This window comes from Oreochromis niloticus, linkage group LG23 (genome assembly GCF_001858045.2).
Source record: "Oreochromis niloticus isolate F11D_XX linkage group LG23, O_niloticus_UMD_NMBU, whole genome shotgun sequence".
In the NCBI taxonomy this organism is placed as follows: domain Eukaryota; kingdom Metazoa; phylum Chordata; class Actinopteri; order Cichliformes; family Cichlidae; genus Oreochromis; species Oreochromis niloticus.
In genome coordinates this window covers 29235390-29254859 of record NC_031986.2, presented here as the reverse complement: position 1 = coordinate 29254859, position 19470 = coordinate 29235390, and the positions used below count along the sequence as shown (strand labels likewise).

The following is a 19470-nucleotide window of genomic DNA, read 5'->3' as shown; positions in this document are numbered from 1 at the left end:
ATTTTAACATTTATAACTGACAGCAGCAGCAGCTCTGACAGCGGACAGTTGACCACTTTATTAAAATGTTTTAATTTTAAGCAGCATGTGACTAGGGATGGGTATTGATAAGATTTTAACGATTCCGATTCCATTTTCGATTCTGTTTAACGATTCGATTCTTTATCGATTCTCTTATCGATTCTTGTTTTTAAAAAGGAGAACACTAAGGTCGATTAGCTTAGAACTGTTTTATATCTTCTCTTTCAACAAGATAGAAATTTAGGAGTAACATGGCCTTATAAACCCAACAGTGAGATCTTAAGAGATCCACAGCCATTCCCTGTGACACCGTCCCCAGGAAAAAAAATTGTTAATGTAAAATAATAAAATAAATATTCTTCTGTAGCAATAACAAAGTATAACATAAATTATTCTGTAGCAATTACACAAGAATATCCAGTAATGTCCCTGCCTACAATTAAACACATTCACTTACCATCTGCTGTGGCAAATGGCTGCAAGGTTTTGACCACAAACTAGTCACTGCTCGGTGACATTCGGGCCTGAAAAGAGACGCTACCGGTAGACTGCAGCGACAACTGCCAGCGAACGCCAGCCAGACTCTGTCTGTCTGTCTCATCACGGTCACCTAAATGCACAGTAATGGCAGGTTTTGTAATAAAGCAGATCGCGCTAACATAATATGCACTGTTAGTTGATTATTTACCTGCCGCATTAACGGGAGAGGACGTGCAAACGTTACCGCTGCTGCTGCTGGGTTGAGATTCACGAGTCCGGAGCGGTTTTGTGAGCGAATGCTTTTGCATATTCGTAGTGTTTCCTCCCTTAATGAAATATCTACTTTGCAAGTATTGCAAGTTGCCCTGTTGTCATTCGTTCTCGTAAAGTATAAACAAACTTTTAAGCGTTTGAGCTGCTTAGGCGCCGTGTTTCCTGCCAGGTACGCTCCGACGCTCCGCAACGTGGTGACGTCATGCGGGGCGACTGGAATCGATAAGGGAATCGTTTGCAAAAATGGCAAACGATTCCAAGGAAATGAAACAGTGGGAACCGGTTCTCAACAAGAACCGGTTTTCGATACCCATCCCTACATGTGACAGAACCCAGGCAAACAACGGGTCACACCCTCCATCTGATTGTTTCCAGAGGCCTCAGTGTCCCACTTACAAATGTTTTACATGTCTTGCATCATTATTGTGTATTTTCAGAAATGTTTTCTTCTTCTGTCAAAAGAAATAGATTTATCAGTAAGACTCATGTCAATGCCAGCACTACGGACTCAAAATGTGGTCATAAATATTTTGTACTTGTAAATCAGTTTTGTATGTGTAAAAAAGATTTGTGTGTGGACTCAGCCAAAAAAAAACCCTGCAAGTTACAAGTACGAATTTTGACCCTATTTTTCTTCCTTTCATCTGATTGGTCAATGTCATGTCAATCACAAATGTAATAATCCAATCAGAGAACAGATGGGTTTGGCTGTTGGAGGGGCGCTTTTTTTGAACTGCAGATCAAGTTTTGGAAATGACAGTCTTCATTACAAAGCTTTCTTCGTTATGAATTGGCATACATGTTTTTATTGAAAATTTGAAGAACTAGCAAAAAAAACAGAAACTCTTGTAGAGGATATAAAGTCAGACATAGAAACGACAAGGAGCAGGTGCATCTAGTACAGGTAGAGCTCCTGCAAAAACCCACAGAGCCCAGCAGCCAGCGCAACAAATTCTGGATCCTTTGCCTTTAGTTAGCATTAGCAGCACATCCTGCGTCCGATGTGAAAGGACTTTTATGCTGCGCACTGTGACTCACAGCAAAGGTCCCGGGTCAGCCCTGACTTTGTGTTAAACTAATCCTAAAGTAAAAATGGTATTTCTAACCACTGACATACCACAACTTTATCCTTTCAACAGCTGCTGAAAGTTAGGGGACCTAGCTGCTATCGGATATTTATATAGAGATCCTCCAGCTTCAAACTGTATTACCCTTCAAGGACCTGCAGTTCAAAAAAGTGCCAGGTTAGTGTTAGCTTTGACTTCACTTCCATCCTGCGTTTGCTTTGGATGTGTCTGAGCTGACGAAGGTCCAATCTTATATGTCAGGACAGAAAGGATTCATTTGGATTACATACTTGGGTTTATTGAACAGTCACAGTTTGTGCAAGTGTTTCTCTCCTCAGTGTGGAGCAGACACAGTGGACAGGAATGAATCCAGCTGAGTTTCCTGCTTCCTCCAGTCTGGATCGTCCTGCAGTCAGTGAAGGTGTTTAATCCACCGTCTGCAGCACAGAACTGAATGAAGCACAAGCTTGAAGAAATTCAATGAAGAGTTTGTGTTTATAATGCTGTGGGTGTGAATGCTTGTCTGTGTGAGTTAACCCTGTAACAGACTGCCAACCTGTCCATGTGTTACTCCACAGAGTAACTCTGGTGAGCAGAGCAGATTGGATGGGTTAGTTTGTTTTTCATCTTGTCGTGATCAAAATGATGTGTGTTTACTGTGTACTCCTGGTGAGGTCTGAAATATGAAGAAGGGGAGGGACTCTGAGCTTTATTTTTAACTATATTTTAAAACTTTTCACAGTTTTCCTGCTGATCAGGACCTCCCCATGCCCTCCGTGTGTTATTAAGTGATAGTTCAGCTGGTTACTGATGCTTATTTATCACTGTCTGTATAGTTTTTTGTTTATTTTTTACATTGGCTCTGCCCACTAAAGTTCAATTTATGTGAATTAGCATAAACCTCATATTAGAACTGCTCTGGAACAATGTGGAAGCTCGACACAGCGTTCCCATCCCTACGGAAGAGTGTATAACAGTGAAAACCACACCCCTCCTTGTGCTCTTCCTGCTCTGTTTTATAAGCTTGAACGTTTTTCGTGGTTCTTCCCTTTCCGCTGAAGTCCCAGTTCCTCCCCACATATCAACCACTCAGCAGTCACTTCTGATAAGGCTTTAAGGTGACTGCACAGGACCGAGTCTCATTGGGGGAATCTCTACCCCCATCTATCTGACCTGTTGCCTTGCTGTGACATCATAAGTAGGAAAAAATTATTTTCATGTATTACTTTCTTTAATATTTGTTTTTATTTTATATTCTTTCTTTTTTTGTTGCAAATCTAATTTTTGATTTTTAGACTTTTCCCACTGATTTTTTTGTGGGCATGCCTCAAAGCAAGGGGCGGGGCAGAGACTAAAAAATTTGCATTTTTGTTGAAAATGGCCACCTCTTTCATGGGATGGTGCCAGCAGCAGCCAACAGGGAAGAAACACGGTTTTTGATTAACGTATGATGGATATATTGACAGGTGAATGATGCACATTGATATGCACTAGGATCAAAGATGTAGCAAAGTGTAAAGGTGTATTAAGGTGGAGGATTCTATCTTTAATGTAGTATACAGACATGTTAGCAACCTACCAACTCACTGCTCCACCCCTCCCCTGCATCTGAGCCATAAATCACACCCTGCCACACCCCCCCAATGCAGCAACCCAAATACTGTATCTCCGTCCATTGAACTGCATACTTCTTCAGGTTGGCTGTGAGCCCCGCCTGCCTCAGGGATTCCAGGACTGCAACCACCAGTTGCATATGCTCTGCATAGGTGTCACTGTGGATGATGACGTCATTTAAGTAGGTGGCAGCATAGGCAGCACCCATTCCATTAGGCACTGAAAAGTGTCAGGGGCTCTCAGCAAGCCAAATGAAAGTGTGACAAATCGGTACAAACTGTACGGAGTGGAGAAGGCTGTTTTTTCCTTGAACTCCGCAGATAAGAGAATTTGCCAGTAACCCTTGGTTCAATCCAGTGTTGTGTAAAAGCGACCACGGCCGAACCAGTCCAGGAGCTTTTCAAACTGTGACACTTTGATTCCTTAATTATCATCTGTAGCCAGAGAAATATTTAACTGAACAGACACTTACATTATCTATTCACTCAGTGCCTGCATCAATGTAGAACTAAATTCTCCTTGTTATCAGCCAAATATCCTTGGGCAAGATAAGAACCTGTAGTTGCTCTCTGATTCATCCATCAGAGTATGAGTGTATGCTACTGTTAGCTAGAGCACTTATGTAGAAAAAGTGAATGGTTGAATGAGGCAAGTTGTATAAACCGCTTTGAATGCTGAAGCAGGACCAGTGAAAGGGACTGTGTGTGTGTGTGTGTGTGTGTGTGTGTGTGTGTGTGTGTGTGTGTATTCATGTTTTGATATATAATGATCAGTCTGTCTGAGGCAGAGTACAGTTCACATGCTGACGTATGCAGACATCCATGTTGTAGCTGCTAGTTTGAACACACTGATCACAGTTCAGCTCTGACACAGTCATACTGTTTACTTTATTTAAAATACGTTTTTATTTAATTAATTAGAAATGTGAATGTGAATGTGTTTTCTTAGAAATATATGAAGGGTTAAATTTATACATTTTTGAATGATTTTAAATACATTTTTTGAAATATATTTCAAAATATATTTCAAAATATAAAAGTTGCCAAAAAATATATGCGTTAAAACTAGGGCTGTCAAATGATTAAAATTTTTAATCAGATTAATCACAGCCTAAAAATTAATTAATCATGATTAATCGCAACTCGAAATATGACCAAAATGTGTGCAAACATACGGACAGATAGCGGATTTTTACACACTTGTTAGTGTTATTTAATGCTAAGACCACGCTGCAGGCCACTCAGCGTGGTCTGACGTAGGCTGGGTGTTGTGCTGGAAGCGAATTAATCACAGCCTAAAAATTGATTAATCGCAACTCGAAATATATGTGTATATGTGTATATATGTGTAAAAATCGGGACAGATAGTGGTTTTTAACACACTTGTTTGTTTTATTTATTATTAATTGTGAGTACAAGCAGTACAAGCAGAACAGGGCTTCAAATAATTGTGAGGGATTTTTACTGAATGTTTTCCACCCGTTTAAATCTAGCACATTGTTTTATCCATATACATCTTCAAGTTCACAGAACATAGGCCTAATTCAACAGGCAAAATAGAAAAAATCTCCAATCATCCTTTTGGGTAAGGTAGATTAGTGCAAAAAAATATGAACAACAGTGAAAAGTATTGTTTAAATCACATTCAACCATAGAACAAGCTCTAAACACACGGTCCTCTGGTCTACTCATCCTTCAGCCAGTTGCTGAGACAAACCAACTTGTCCACGTTCTCTGAGTGCAGAGCAGACCTCTTCTTGTTCACAATGTGCCCTGCTACAGAGAACAGCCTCTCACAGGGCACTGTGGAGGCAGGAGTGGCCAGGTATCTGCGAGCAAGGCGGGCCAGCTGGCTGTGGGCTCCTGCATGAGCTGCCCACCACTGTAAGGGACAGTCCTCTAAGGCAGTGCAGGGCTCTGCTCTGTAGCGCTGTATGGCTCTGTCCTGCTGTACCTCCTCCTCTGACTCAGAGTCAGAGTCCATCTGCAGCAGGCTCAGCCTCTTCTTGGCTGGACCTTCTTCTGCAGTGTGTGATCTTCTAGGAGAGTCTTCATGCAGCATGCCTGCCAGTGTGGTCCACACTGCTTCTCTGTCAGTCTTGGGCACACTGCGTAGGTCTTTAAAACGTGGGTCCAGTGCAGTTGCGATCTGGAGCCATGCATAGTTGGTATGTTCCTGGCGGGAAGCAAGGTCTTCCTTAAACTTCTCTTTAAACCTCACCACATATGCAGGGTCCTCATCAGTTACTTCCATGACACGGCGCAGGTGGCAGAAGGCTGGTAGAACTACAGAGCAGGAGACGTAGGCCTCTCCTCCCAGCAGTTCAGTCACATATCTGCAGTGGAATACACACACACACACACACACACACAGATAAGACAGCAAATTAAAAAAAGCTTTTTAATACTAGGTAATATTAATAAAATATTTGATTTCATTTATTTTTTAAATAAGACATTTTCATAATAACAAAACTGATTTAAGATGTATGTTTGATACATTTAATCTAAACCTACAATTATGGTCACAATGACAGGCTCACCTGCAGGGCTCTAGAAGTGTCTCCAGTCTCTGGAGTTTGTCCCACTCTGGAGGCGTCAGGAGGACAAGTTTATGCTTTTGTTTATCCAGAGTCGCGGTTACTGCAGTTTGGTTGCGGATCAAGCGCTTCACCATCTCCAGCGTGGAGTTCCAGCGCGTAGGCACGTCCTGGGCCAACGGCTCCTGCTTGCGCCCCAGTGACACCTGCTCTGCGTTCAGCTCTGCTGTGTTTGCTGGGCTGTGCTTAAAATGGCCAACAATTTTGCGGCATTTGGCCAGCGCAGTGACAAAGCCACTGTCTGCGAGACTCACTGTGATGCATCTCTGTAGAATGTGCGCGGTACACGGCATGTGATTGAATGGCATGATGCGAGCCGCGGCGATCATATTGCGCGCACTGTCCGTGCCTACTGTTGTCACCTTCTCCTCAATTCTCCACCTGCGAGCAACAGTCTGGAACTGCTCTGCACAAGCCTCCGCAAAGTGCCGCTCTTCCGTTTTCATTATAGTCAGCGCAAAGGATGTCAGACCCCAGGCTTCAGTGATTAAATGCGCAGTAACTCCCAGTTAATTGTCATTACTCAATGATGTCCAGTGGTCTCCTGTCAGAGCCACGCATTCTGTGTGAACTAAAGCCTCTTCTTTTTTCTTTTTCTCCGTTTCATACAGTTCGTGGATTCGAATTGTTATTGTGCTTCTCGCTGGGGGCTTGTAGGATGCGTCCTGAGATGCAACCTTTAAAACATCCGCAAAGCCCTTGTCCTCCACAATGCTTAGCGGTCTACAGTCCTTTGCTATCCATTTGGCTATATTGTCGGTCAGTTTGTCCAAAGAAGACTTACCGAGTGGCCTGCGTTCACTAAGAGTGGTCTGACGCAGGCCGGGTGAAGCTGCTGCCCCGACAAACGCGTGTTTGGCATTAAGGTGGTATTTTAAGGTCGAATTTGAACGGTGAAATTGAAACTCTTTACTACAGTGAGTGCAAATTACAACGCGTTTGTTTATTGTCCCATCTATGTTCTTCTTGTATTTAAATTCCCCATCCAGAAAGCCATCCTGTTCCTGCTTCTCCATTTTCAGTGGCGCGGTAAACAAATCAAGTGGAATTATGGGAGCGACTTTTCTGCGTGTTGCGCTAAATAGTTAAATATTCTAACGTAATTAATTCCAAAATTTAATTATCGCAATTAACGCGTTAATTTCGACAGCTATAGTTAAAACATATTTCAAAATATATTATAATATATATTGAAATATATTTCAAAATATACAAAAAATGGCCAAAAAATATATGTGCTAAAATACATTTCAAAATATATAAATATATTTTGATATATGCGCTAAAATACATTTCAAAATATAAATACATTTTATAATGTATTTTAGCACATATATCAAAATATATTTATATATTTTGAAATGTATTTTAGCACATATATTTTTTGGCCATTTTTTGTATATTTTGAAATATATTTCAATATATATTTTAAAATATATTTTTTTACCATATGGGATAGGTTAACCATTTAAAGCTGTTCTACAGCACAGGAGGTTGATCAAGCCTTGGAAGCTAGTGCTACTAATTCCTACAGGTGTTCCAACTTTTCTGCATTATATACAACCTCCTCTGTCTGTATAAAAGCAGTGTTGGAACACACTGTGGTACCATACCCTCCTGAGCAACAGCTGAACAGTATTAGACTGTATTAGTATTTCGACTGAGTAGCAATTAACTATCAAAGACAGACAGACCATCATAACACTTAAAAGTAACACCTACAGAGAAATTGAAAAAGGTGTCAGTGAGTACAGTTTCCCTCACCATCAGAAGGCCTGGAAACTGGGACAAACTCTGACAGGAAGAGGTCTGACAGACCCAAAGCCACAACTGAATCAGACGACAATTGCCGAAAGTTAACAGCTTGCATTAAAGATGGCTGACAGAACAACAGCTTCAAGCACAGTTTAATATTGGTCGTAATTAGCAAGTCTCAACTGTGAAGAGAAGATTTCGAGCTGTAGGTTTGACAGGACAAGTGGCAGCAAGAAAGCCATTGCTAAGACAAAGAGGGTTGCCACCATTGGACGACTGGAATAAGGTATTATGGACTTAGAAATCAAAATTTGAAATTTTCAGTTCATCACGCAGGATCTTTGTGGGCCGTCAAGTAGGCGAAAGGATGGTTCCACAGTGTGTGACATCAGCTGTCAAACATGGAGGAGGAAGTGTCATGCTGTGACAGAAGAGGGCTCTGTCATTAATGCACCAGAGAAATGAACAGTGGTTCCTCAGAGTGACCCAGGGAATGGTTACTTTGTCCCATTTGGATGAAAATGATCTTAAATTATAAAGGAAGATCTGAACAATACTTTTGTCCTCATCAGTTTCCAAATCAATGCTGCACTCCTTCAGAGAGCACCTCAAAGTCTCCTGCGCTTAGAAACCAAATTAAAGGTGCTTGCTTTTTACTTTTCACAACATACAAACAGGTGTTTATAAGTTTCTGTATGAATTTGCTGTTTATTTCCTTATTTATTTTCCTTATCTTCAGCTGCTAACTCACTCTTACCAGTAGATGGCACAATCTCCTCATTCTCCTTTTCCATTAAGTGACTGAAAACAGCACTGATGTGGATTATTTAACTCTTAATTTTTCCTTAGTTTTTTTTTTTATTTTCCAAAAAGTAAAACAATCAGAAATGTTTATTTCTCTAATTTGATTTCATTTTTTCTGTTTATTTTTCTACAGTCAATACAACAGGAGAGATATAAAAATATTAACAAAGAGGTTGATCCTCATCATGCCAACAATCTGATCTGATCCTAAATATTTGTTCATTAGTGTGTCACTTTAATGTTTGAGCAGATATAATTTCTTTATATAGTTTTTTTTCACATACTTCAGCAAGTTTCAATGGTGGTTATTTGCTTATCGAATATCCATTGTTGTCTTACTTACTGTCATACACACAGTCAGGCTGATGTTTCTCTCACCTGTCATGCTGGACTGAATCCAGCAGGTATCTTGGTACAGTCCAGAGTCCGAGTCAGTCAGGTTGTTGAGAGCAAATGAAGGAGAATCATAAAATGTCTCAAGAACTATAGTTGTCTTGTCAGATCTTCATGTATCGAGACATTCGTGTCCCAGGGGTCAGAGATGTTCCACAGGACAAGAGTATCTACACCAACAAATTTGGAGGTTGTGCAGAAGTGGTCCTTACCTGGGAAATCAAATTCCCAAGAATCTCTATCCTCTCTTATGACGATAACTTCGTCTGCATTTTTCTGATGAGAGTGAACAGCAGGGAGAAGCAGAGCAGTGTGACTGCAGCCATCCTGCTCAGAGGTCTCCTCGAGAGTGTTGTACAAACAGTGATACTGCAGCTTCCTATTTGTGGTTGGAGGAGGAATGCCACTTCTTTATCACATCATAAGCAACAAATTAAAGCATTTGGCTTAGTATCAAGCACTCTGTCTGCTTTTAAAATTCACAACACAAAGGGTTGGACATTGACTGGACAAGCTCAGCACACAGGCTCTGTCTCATGTTATCCAACAGTCTTACTGCATATTTTTTCTAATACAGGTAAAACTTGACTGGCTCCGGGAGATTTTCGGGAGGGGCACTGAAATTCGGGATTCTCCCAGAAAAATCGGGGGTTCGCATGTATCATAGCTTGTAACGTTACTAAGACGGACACATTTTATGAGTGAATTTGACTTTGAGTGACATACAGGTTTCTTTGAAAAATACTTTCTTATATCCAGGTTCTTCCTTTTTGCTGCCGTCCTCCTCTCCTCCTTGCAGGTCCTCGCAGCGCAGGATTGCCGCTGTTAAAACTAAACAGAGCTCCCTGAAAGGCTCAGTCAATGACATTGGACATATTTGTCACATGACGTAGGATTCCAGTAGCGAACGTAATTTAACCCTTTCTGCACCGCTGGGTGACTGAGACGTTGACAGATTGTTTTTTTCTTTCTATCGGGTTTGTTTTTCTTTACTCGAAGAGATCAAATTACTGGTGGGGACAATTCAATAACCGCCCTTGCTTTGAAGGTCCGTGTTTTATGTCAATGTATTCTGTTTTGCTTCCTCCTTCTCTCGTTTAATTAGTGTCAGCTGTGTTCCCTGTTTGTCTGCCATTTCCTTGTTTCCTGGTTGTGCATTTATAGCGTGTGCTTTGCTTTACTCCTTGTCAGGTCGTTTGCGTTACTTTGACTTTTCTCCTGTGTGTCATTCCCTCCGTGTCTCAGGTTTTCTAGTTTCAGGTTAGTTTTCCCAGTTTAGGTTTTGTTTGTTCTTTTTTAGTTGCTGGAAAACATCAGCATTATTAATATTATTATCATTCTTTTATTAATGAGCATGCAGAGAGTCAGAATAACACACAAAACATGTTAATGAGAAAAAGAAGGTTATTAAAGTGTAGAAGGAACAAACAACCTGAAGCTGTGACAACATTTAGGATCTTTTACTCAGTTTACACCTCTTAATTGTGTTTGTTTGTGTGTGTCAGTTTTCTCTCTTGTCCTCCAGGACTGCTTTCGTCCTCCAGGTTGCTCCACCTTCCTGTCAAAAATCAGCTGATTGCTCCTCTGTCCTCAGTCAGTCATCACCAGCTTGTCGTATCAGCCAGTTAGGTCAGTCTGGTTGTATTTTCTCAGTCTTTGGTTGGATTGATCAGTTTCTGTGCAGACCTCCATTTTCTTGAAACCACGTGATGCTTTCTGACTGTGTGCCCTCAGACTACCTGGAGTACCTGGACCTCCTCTCCTGGAATCAATCACATCAGTGTGACTGCTTCTTCACAGAATCACACTGTGAAAAGAGCTGTTCTTAGTTCTACTTTCTGATCCTTTATACATGACCAACACGGCGTGACCAGGTTAGTGAGCATCAGTACAAACAGAAAGTATCAGTCTCTCATTCCTGACTTTGAGTATTCTTGGGGATTTCCAGATCATTAGATCATTAGTTGTGTTATGAAATACTTTTGCAATGAATATATATGAATAGGATTGTGTCAACAGTGTCAAATGCTGCACTCAGGTCAAAATAATGAAAACTGTACTTTTGCCAGAGTCAGCAGCTAAAAGCACATTATTGGACACCTTCAGTAGAGCACACTCTGTGCTCTAGAAGGCTCTCAAACCAGACTGATATTGATCCAGAATACTATCTGTAGCTAAGAATGGGAACAATTGGTGGAAGACAACTTTGTCCAGAGCCTTAGACAAAAATGGCAGCTTCAAGACTGGTCTAAATTTGATATGAACTGACGGATCCAAAAACTTTATTTTTTTGTTATTTTTTTTTTTGTTTGGTTTTTGAGAAGTGACTGGACAGCAGCTTTTTTTAAGAAAATGAGCAACAATTCTATTTCAGATGCTGCTATTAACAATAGCGAGGATGTTAGGGCAGACTTTCTTCAGCCCATTTCTGAGAAATGGCGTAGGGAACACATACAGACAGCAAAAACTCTGTTTCGTCTGTGTGATTATATCAGTAGGATCAAACGAGATGGTTTGAAATGGGTGAAAAAAGATGAAGATGTTCGTGGTCCAGAAGAGTCTTACGATGGGAGCAGAATATGTGTTCTGATAGTATCATTTTTTTCTGTAATGACGTGAGTGAGGCAGTCTCAGATATGGCTGTAGTGGTGGGATGCTGGACAGAATTCATTGTGTTGAACAGGACTTTAGGGTTGCCAGAATTATTTGCAATAATCTTAGAGAAATAATTTGGTCTTTCTGCCTTGATGGTGCACTGATTCAAACAATCTTTAAACACTTGGTGAGAGACAAGGAGCTTATCTTTCTTCCATTTTCGCTCTGCTTTCCAGCATTCCTGCCTGATGGCATGGGTGATATTATTTAAGTAAGGCTGAGGTTTTAATTTATCCCATCTGCATTTGAGAATTAAGTCCATAATTTTGGTGCAAGCTGAACTAAAGCATGCAAGTAGCTAATCAGGGTGAGGAGAACTTTCATTAAAGGTGGCTAAAGGAGATGTAGCAAAAGCGGCTTAACATGTCAAGCTGCTCTCAAATTTTATAGGGGCTAGAGTAAAAAAAAAGGGGGGGTCGGGGTTTGTTTACGAGGCGAGTGAGAATGGGGATATTAAACAAAATGAGTTTATGATCAGATTAACACACAGCACCTCACAACTGATCACTGAAAGCCTAAATGACAAGATGTGGTCTAGAGTCTGTCCCTGCTTGTTTGTGGGGCCATTGACAGATTGGGTTAAGTTCAATGACTCCAAAAGTTGTGAAATTTTTGCAACCAAAGATTTAGAGGGACAATACATGTGGATATTAAAGTCACAAAGGATCAGCAGCTTGTCAGTGGTCTGCAAAGTGACAGACAGAAGGTCAGAAAATTCCTGAATGAAATCTTTGTTATAGTTAAGAGGTTTATACTCTAGAGCAGAGAGTACAGGAGAGAACAGATCCAGCATAAACAGCTGTAGTTCAAAACTAGTGGAGTCCCTTCAGGCTATCATTCTGCATTTAAAGTGATCTCTAAAGATTGTTACCAAACTGCCTTCACTAATGCAGGTCCTAGGTGTGGTAAGGCAGTTTTCACAAGTCAGTTTAACAAAAGCAGCTAAGTCACTGGTGGTTAGTCAAGTTTCAGTCATAAAAAGAAAGTCCAAATTATAGGAGACAAAGAGGTCATGGAATATGAAAGTCTTACTCATCACAGGCCTTGCATTGATTAACGCTGTTTTTAGTGGCGGAGAATTGAAAACTCTGTGTGTGGGCATGGCCAGATAAAATAGTGAATGGGATAAATTCCAGATGCTGAAAAATTGTTGCATTGACACCTGTCGTTTTTCTGTCTAGTTGAGAGTCTAGTTGAGAGACAACAAGAGACTGTCCAGATAGATAGAATTTGCAGAAAAACTCAGTTTCCCACTAAATTATTGGACACATGAAGATTACGGTGGCAGGCCCAGTGAATGTAGCATGGGCAGCGAGCTATCCCGTTTTCCAGAGTCGCATCAAAGACAGTGGTGAAACGCTAAATGGAAGGTTAAATACTTTAGAGTGAAAATAAAACAAAACTGAAAAAAACAAACGCACACGGAGAGCAGACTTGCCACTGTACACTCACACAGAAGTTTACACCTCAGCTCTTGGTATGTGCCAGCATGGTATGTGGAAATGTGGTATGTACAGTACGGTATGTACTACTGACGTTTCAGTCTGTTCTTCCACCTGGAGTCTAATAAAGAAGCCTCAGTTATTAGAGCCTGGTCCTGGCCTCATGGTTGGTGGTGGAGCCTGTTTGTGTCCTGAAGCCTGTTGGTGATTGTATAAATAAAACAGATTTGTAAATGTTTGGATTCAATTCAATCCTTCAATGATTTTATAACCAGAATCTGACCTCGGACCTGCTGTTAAAACAAACAGTCAATTTGAAACAGAAAGTAAAAGTATGTCCTGCCCCCTCAGATTATCAGTCTTAAAAAATTTTATGGTAGGCCTGTTCGTGTGCATGATAGAAGTTATACATTTTGTTTATATACATGTATATTTATCATTAGTGTTATGATTTAATCTGCCACTCATCACAGAGTATTTAACATCTTCAGAGCAATCAGAAATAAATCAATGTAAGGCAGAGGTAAGTAAACTAACACCACAAATGTGGGATTAGTTTAGTTGGACTAGCTTGTATTTAATGATGTTTATAGTGGTGTCTAGCTACAGAAGTATGGTTAGCAAAATATTAGCACAGTGAAGCTGGAGGATCTAAAATTCTCCCCCCCCACATACTGTGTGAATGTCGGTATGTCTATTGTCCAAAGTGACAAGGTTGAAGTCACCCGAGATGGCAATGAAGTCATATGGGTGCTAGATATGGAGTCTGTCACAGGGCTATGACAGAGTGGATAGTGTAACATACAGCTGTGGGGTTAGCAGAATGTAAACAGCCACCAACATCACATGGGTAAATTCCCTGGGCAAATAAAATGGCCCGAGTCCAACAACGCACATTTCAATGTCCGGGCAAACAATCTGCTCTTTGATTGTTACGTGAGCAGGGTTACACCACCTGTTGTTAACAGGAAAAGCAAACTCTGCCTCAAAGAGGCACATCAAGCTACACTCCTGATGGTAAATGGTAAATGGCCTGTATTTGTATAGCGCTTTACTTAGTCCCTAAGGACCCCAAAGCGCTTTACACTACATTCAGTCATTCACCCATTCACACACACATTCATACACTGGTGATGGCAAGCTACATTGTAGCCACAGCTGCCAGCTGATATTCACTGACAGCTGATCCTGATATTCACTCTGACGCCGTGCTCGCGCTGTTAGCCCGTCTATCTTGTTTATTAGCAACCAAATGTTCCCCACAGTTTGTACCTCCTCCACTATTTAGGTGTCCACTGTCTCACCGTCATGGACATGAATGGTTTGTTTTTGTTTTGTTTTTTGCATGTGTGGATTGGATGTGTTGTTCACTTTTGATATGACTGGTGTAGCAATCAACTTCACCTTTATGTGTGAATAGGATATTGAGTTTCTGTGACCTTGTTATGCACAGCTGGTATCGCATGTGTACAGGCTGGACTAATGCAAGCTGCAGCTGTCACACATTTGTGCCACAGCTGCAGCTGTAAAATGCTGTTGTACAGATGTGAGGGCTGTTTGTTGTGTGACACATTTGCAAACATGTTGCAGAAGAAGCTTCAATTAGTTCTACCTTTCCATATACAATACCCAGAATTAAACAAAAACTTATGTGAGGACACAGTCAAGAGTGAAAGTGAAAGTATTTGTGAGCTTGGAAAGTCCCTTGCATTCCCTCTGGTTGTTTGTGAAATACTTTCAAAATAAAAGACTTCCTGGTAGGACACTGCAGGTTATTGTAGAGCTTAATCTCTCCCTGTAAAATGTTGTTGTTAAAGTCGATGTTCCTCAGTGCTGCTCAGCTTTCATTGAATGTAACTGTAATCTGTACTCTGGGAGAGTTACAGTAGTGTCAGTGTGGTGTAGCTATGTGAGTGGGTGGTGCTGCTGTAATCTTTAAAGAAAGCTGAAAGAGAAACCACCTTCACCTGAGTGACCTGGTTCACTCTTTACGATCTGAATTATGTTCATCACCCCTGAAAGGCTCATTAATCTCATTCGGGGTCTCCTGTGCTGCTACACACTGTCCTGCATCAGGAAAGGGTGGGTGTAACTCTGCAGATCACAGCTGTGTGCACATACTGCCCACTCATCACACAGAGAGACAGAAACAAAGGACTGCAGAGCCGGACTGAGTTTTGGACCTGCTCACTGAGGTCATCTGTTCTTACTGTGTTTATAGAGACATGATTAATAACCCAGACAATTCCACACAAACCATGGTAACTAAATCTGAGGTCCAGCACACAGAAATGAACCTGCACTCTGCTGCCAAGGAGCTGAAAACAGAAATGTAATTGAGCCTCAGAGAGGAAAACATCTGGAAACAAGCTCGGTTCTGTGGTTTGGATCCACAGAACAGCAGCAGGGTGGGTTTGCATGGCTTCTTTCAGACTCTGAGTCACAGATGATGGTGTGGGTGGACACAAAAATTCACAGAAATTCAAGTTTATTTAAAGGAAAACAGTGCAACAAGATGTAGAGGCAAAGCTCTTCAGATAATGCAGGTACAGGTCCGAATACCCTCATCCTAACACACTGTCCAACAACAGATCCACTGTCAAAGAGCTTTCTCCCAGAAACCCACCAGGTTATCAGAGACAGTTTAACAGTGACGGTCTGCCCTCTCTGTCACTTCCACTTCTTCTTAAAGTTAAAGAGTTCTTTTACTGATGGCATGAAGCTTGCTTTAAGGTGAATTGTAAAATCTTGGGGTTGATATTGTTACAGCATCACCTTCATTACAAACTAAGCCACCGCTGAACTAAAACAGCATAAAATTCAATGAGATAGTAAGATGGGTAAACTAGAGACATAAAATGATCTATACAACATTTAAAACATACCTGACCAATGTTGAGAGGAAGAAATGAGCACTTTACAGATTTAAGAACATTTGAACTTCCTCTGACTTAAATTGGCATCTCCTGCTTCAACTTGTCAGGCTCAAGCTGTGTCCTAATCCAGCATGCTTCATAGTGCGCATTTGTAGACCGATTATGTCACAGCAAAGCGACAAAGGATGTCCCAATTCCAAATGCGGCCCTTCATTTGCCCAAATTTGAAGGCTGGGTGTGGATATTTTTTTTTTCAGAAAAAAAACGGCGGATGACTGAAGCGGGCGGCCAAAGAGTAAACTTTCAAAAGTAAGTACTGAATAATATGCCACTTATTTATGTGCGAATGTTTGATAATGAAGAACATTAAAACATTACTGTTGGCCACATGTCGTCAAAGTTATGTGACATTAGCGATGTTTGTACTTTCAGCGTTAACTTGGTTTTAAAGCCTTTACTTTCAGATATACGCTGTTCAATAATTGACCTTAATCTTACAGAGAATGTGATGATTTTATGGATAATTAAAGTCAGTCATATATCCACAAACACAACAAGCTGAAAGTCGGTGATGCTGCTCGGTTTGCAGTCCTGAATATGACGGCACAAGCAGGATTCACTGCACTGTTAATGTTAGCTATGTTATATTGCTGCCTCTGTTCGGTGGTGTCGAGCCAAACGGACTTTAACGTGTGTTTGAACGAGCTGACGGTTCACTCGTTAAGCTGAAAGAAAGATGCTTTAATCACAGGAGTCACTCATGTGTCCACTGTACCATCTGGGAACTCTTCTTGTTTAGCACTCGTAATAACACAAACACTAAATCCTCCTTCTCTTGTGCTGTTTTGTAGCAGTGTATACACCTGAGACTGTCACCTGTCTGTCTGTCCTGCACTCTCTCTGTTTCTTTCTCTCTGATTGTGGAATAAAAGTATGAACATGTATTTATAAGTTACACTTGTGTTTGAATCCTGCAGCTTATCACACATTTGAGTTCCATGTGTGACAACTGCAAGTGTCCAGAGTGAGGACAGACTGAGGGACCCACTGCTGCACATCATCTGTGAGGCTTTGCACCCCTGATGATCCACCAGGACAAACTCAGCAGTGTGTGAGGAAGAGGAGGAGGAAGAGCCAGCAGCAGCTGACAGATGGAGAGAATAGACAGACTGTTCCCTGTTTGTGAAGGACTGCTAGAAAAGTTTAACATCACTAATTGTCTGTCCTGAATCAGTCTTATTAGGAAATGTTCAAATAATTTTATCATTCCAGTGTTTTCAGTACTCAGGCCCTTCAAGTTACACACTATGAAAGGCAGCAACAAGTTTAATATTCAGAAACCTAAAGTATGTATCAGCAGCAGAACGGAGCTAAAAATAAATGTTTGTTTCAGTTCTATGAAGCTTTGAGTATTTTGGATTAGTAGCACTGCTGTGTTTGTTGTATCGTATTGCTGTAATTGTTTATATGCTTTATGTATTTTGAGGTAAGTTGATCTATAGTGTTACATCATATTCCATAAGGATGTTATGTGTTTGTATACTTTCTGCCCAGTTTGACCCATTTAGCAGAAGTCAGCCTGTTTAAGGCTCTGATATCTATTCTGTATGACTTAAATCGTTGAAAACGATGTTCCGGGAGTCCGCTGTTCTCGCCGGCTCTAATAATCCTCGACCTCGCTGTCTGCTATGGAGCTGGCAGGTCACAGACGTCTCCGAAAATGTCGGAGCGCGTTTGGAAATATATGATATCTTGATAAATTGAGCAGATATTTGAAGTTTACACAGCTACATTCTAGCTTGAAAATAACTTAAAAGTTTATTTTGTGACCCAGAAAGAGTAATATTTAAAAGTTTTTAGCCCCGCTCGTCCGCCATTGCCGCGTTTGAGTTTTGGACGAAATGCATTCTGGGATATTTAGCTGTATCAAGTCCACACAAGTCACCACTGATGCATGCTCGATAAAACGGGCGGAGCGAGAACACATCCGGGACTTTTTCGCGTTCTCGGCTTGATGCATACTTCGAATTGGAACAGTACTTGGTCTCCGACTGATGACGTATCACGAGTACATGAGAACGCAAGTACGCATATTGAGAAAGGCCCTTCCCATTTAACAAGCCTCTCACTTCCGCACTTCTTGTACTTCCTAATACGCGCCGTACGTAGTACGCCAACTGCGCGTACTCCGAAGCGTGCGGTTGCTGGATTGGGACACAGCCTCATGTCGTGTCCAAATTCATGGGCTGCATCCTCTTGAGGACCCGGCCTTCGCGGTCTACGTGGGCCTATTCTGACAAACCATCCTACTTTGGCAAAACGTCCTACCGTATGTTTATGCACATTTCTGCTGTCACAGAGTAATTCCAGCACCAATTTAAGTAGGTATGACGGTTTGCCACTTAACTTTGCCCATCAGAGTATACTTGTAGCTCGTATGCATACAGCCAGGATGGTTTGGCACTTAATTTTACCCGTCAGAGTATGTGTGTAGCTGTTATTAACAAAGGTAGGATGATTTGCCACTGAATTTTAGCTGTTAAAGTATGCTTCTAGCTCAGATTAACAAAAGTAGGACGATTTGCCACTAAATTTTAGCAGTTTAAGTATGCTTGTAGGTGACATTCACAAAGGTAGGATGGTTTGGCAGTTAATTTTACCAGTCAGAGTATTTTTCTAGCTAATATTCACAAAGGTAGGACGGTTTGCCACTGAATTTCGTGTTGTGCGCAGAAACAACGGGTAGGATGGTTTGCTGGGTAGGATGATTTGCCAGGTAGGATGGATTCCCAGAACACCCCGGGTCCTCAGAAGGTCGGGTAAGCTTGAAGTAAACAGCTGTGATATTGGACGGTCTAGCCTTGCGATTTCGTCACTGCTGTCTTGGTGGAGTTTAATAAACTCTGTCGTCTGCTCCTTGCTATCTAAATTATAACAGGACACTGGTGTAAATTCTTGACCATCTCACACTTCTGTTTAATCAGTTTTCTGTTTGATGATTATTCAGCTGTGTGAAAACCATCCAGGAGATTAATAATGTTTTATTTGATCTAATCTAATATCTTTAATCTCAGCCAAACCAATTTACTCACAAACCAATAAAACACTGAAAAAGCCAAACAATAACATTTCTAGGTTGTCTAAGTGACTAATATATTACGTTTAACCTGAGTAGCGAAAGTCCGTGGTGATCTGAAAATGATGCGCCGGGAGTTGTGCTGTTCTCGGCGGCTTCAGTGACCCTTGAGCTCCCAGCTAGCTATCGAGCTGGTGGATAACAGACGTCGGAGCACTTTTGCAAATATGTGATATCTTGATAAACCGAGCAGATATTTGAAGTTAACACACCCACATTCTCGCCTGAAAATACGTTAAAAGTTTATTTTGTGACCCAGAAAGATTAATAAGAGTAATATTAAAAACTTAGTAGCGGCTGCCATTGTTGAAAACTGGAATTGGCTGGGCCGCGCTTTGAATTCTGGGATATGGTG

General features: G+C 41.1%; 2 protein-coding genes across 3 annotated transcripts in view; one reads left to right on the top strand and one right to left on the bottom strand.

Moving 5' to 3' along the window:
* Positions 1-4519: 4519 nt before the first annotated feature.
* On the bottom strand, positions 4520-7209 carry LOC109196945 (zinc finger BED domain-containing protein 1-like). The gene is made up of 2 exons (XM_019351601.2): positions 5998-7209; positions 4520-5790 (listed from the first exon to the last, which is right to left on the bottom strand). Exons 1-2 carry the CDS (start codon positions 6498-6500, stop codon positions 5139-5141), a joined length of 1155 nt encoding a protein of 384 aa, XP_019207146.1. The 5' UTR covers positions 6501-7209; the 3' UTR covers positions 4520-5138.
* A 2792-nt stretch (positions 7210-10001) lies between these two features.
* The window catches only part of LOC100703972 (tumor necrosis factor receptor superfamily member 14), a 53173-nt gene continuing 43704 nt past the window's right edge, over positions 10002-19470 (top strand). The window contains exons 1-3 of one of the 2 annotated variants that reach the window (XM_013270738.3): positions 10002-10054; positions 10512-10635; positions 10741-10880. The gene's annotated coding sequence lies outside the window, so the exon portion shown is untranslated. Of the gene's footprint in view, positions 10055-10085; positions 10267-10511; positions 10636-10740; positions 10881-19470 lie in introns of those variants that run through there. The other variant, XM_013270739.3, reaches the window with a different exon arrangement.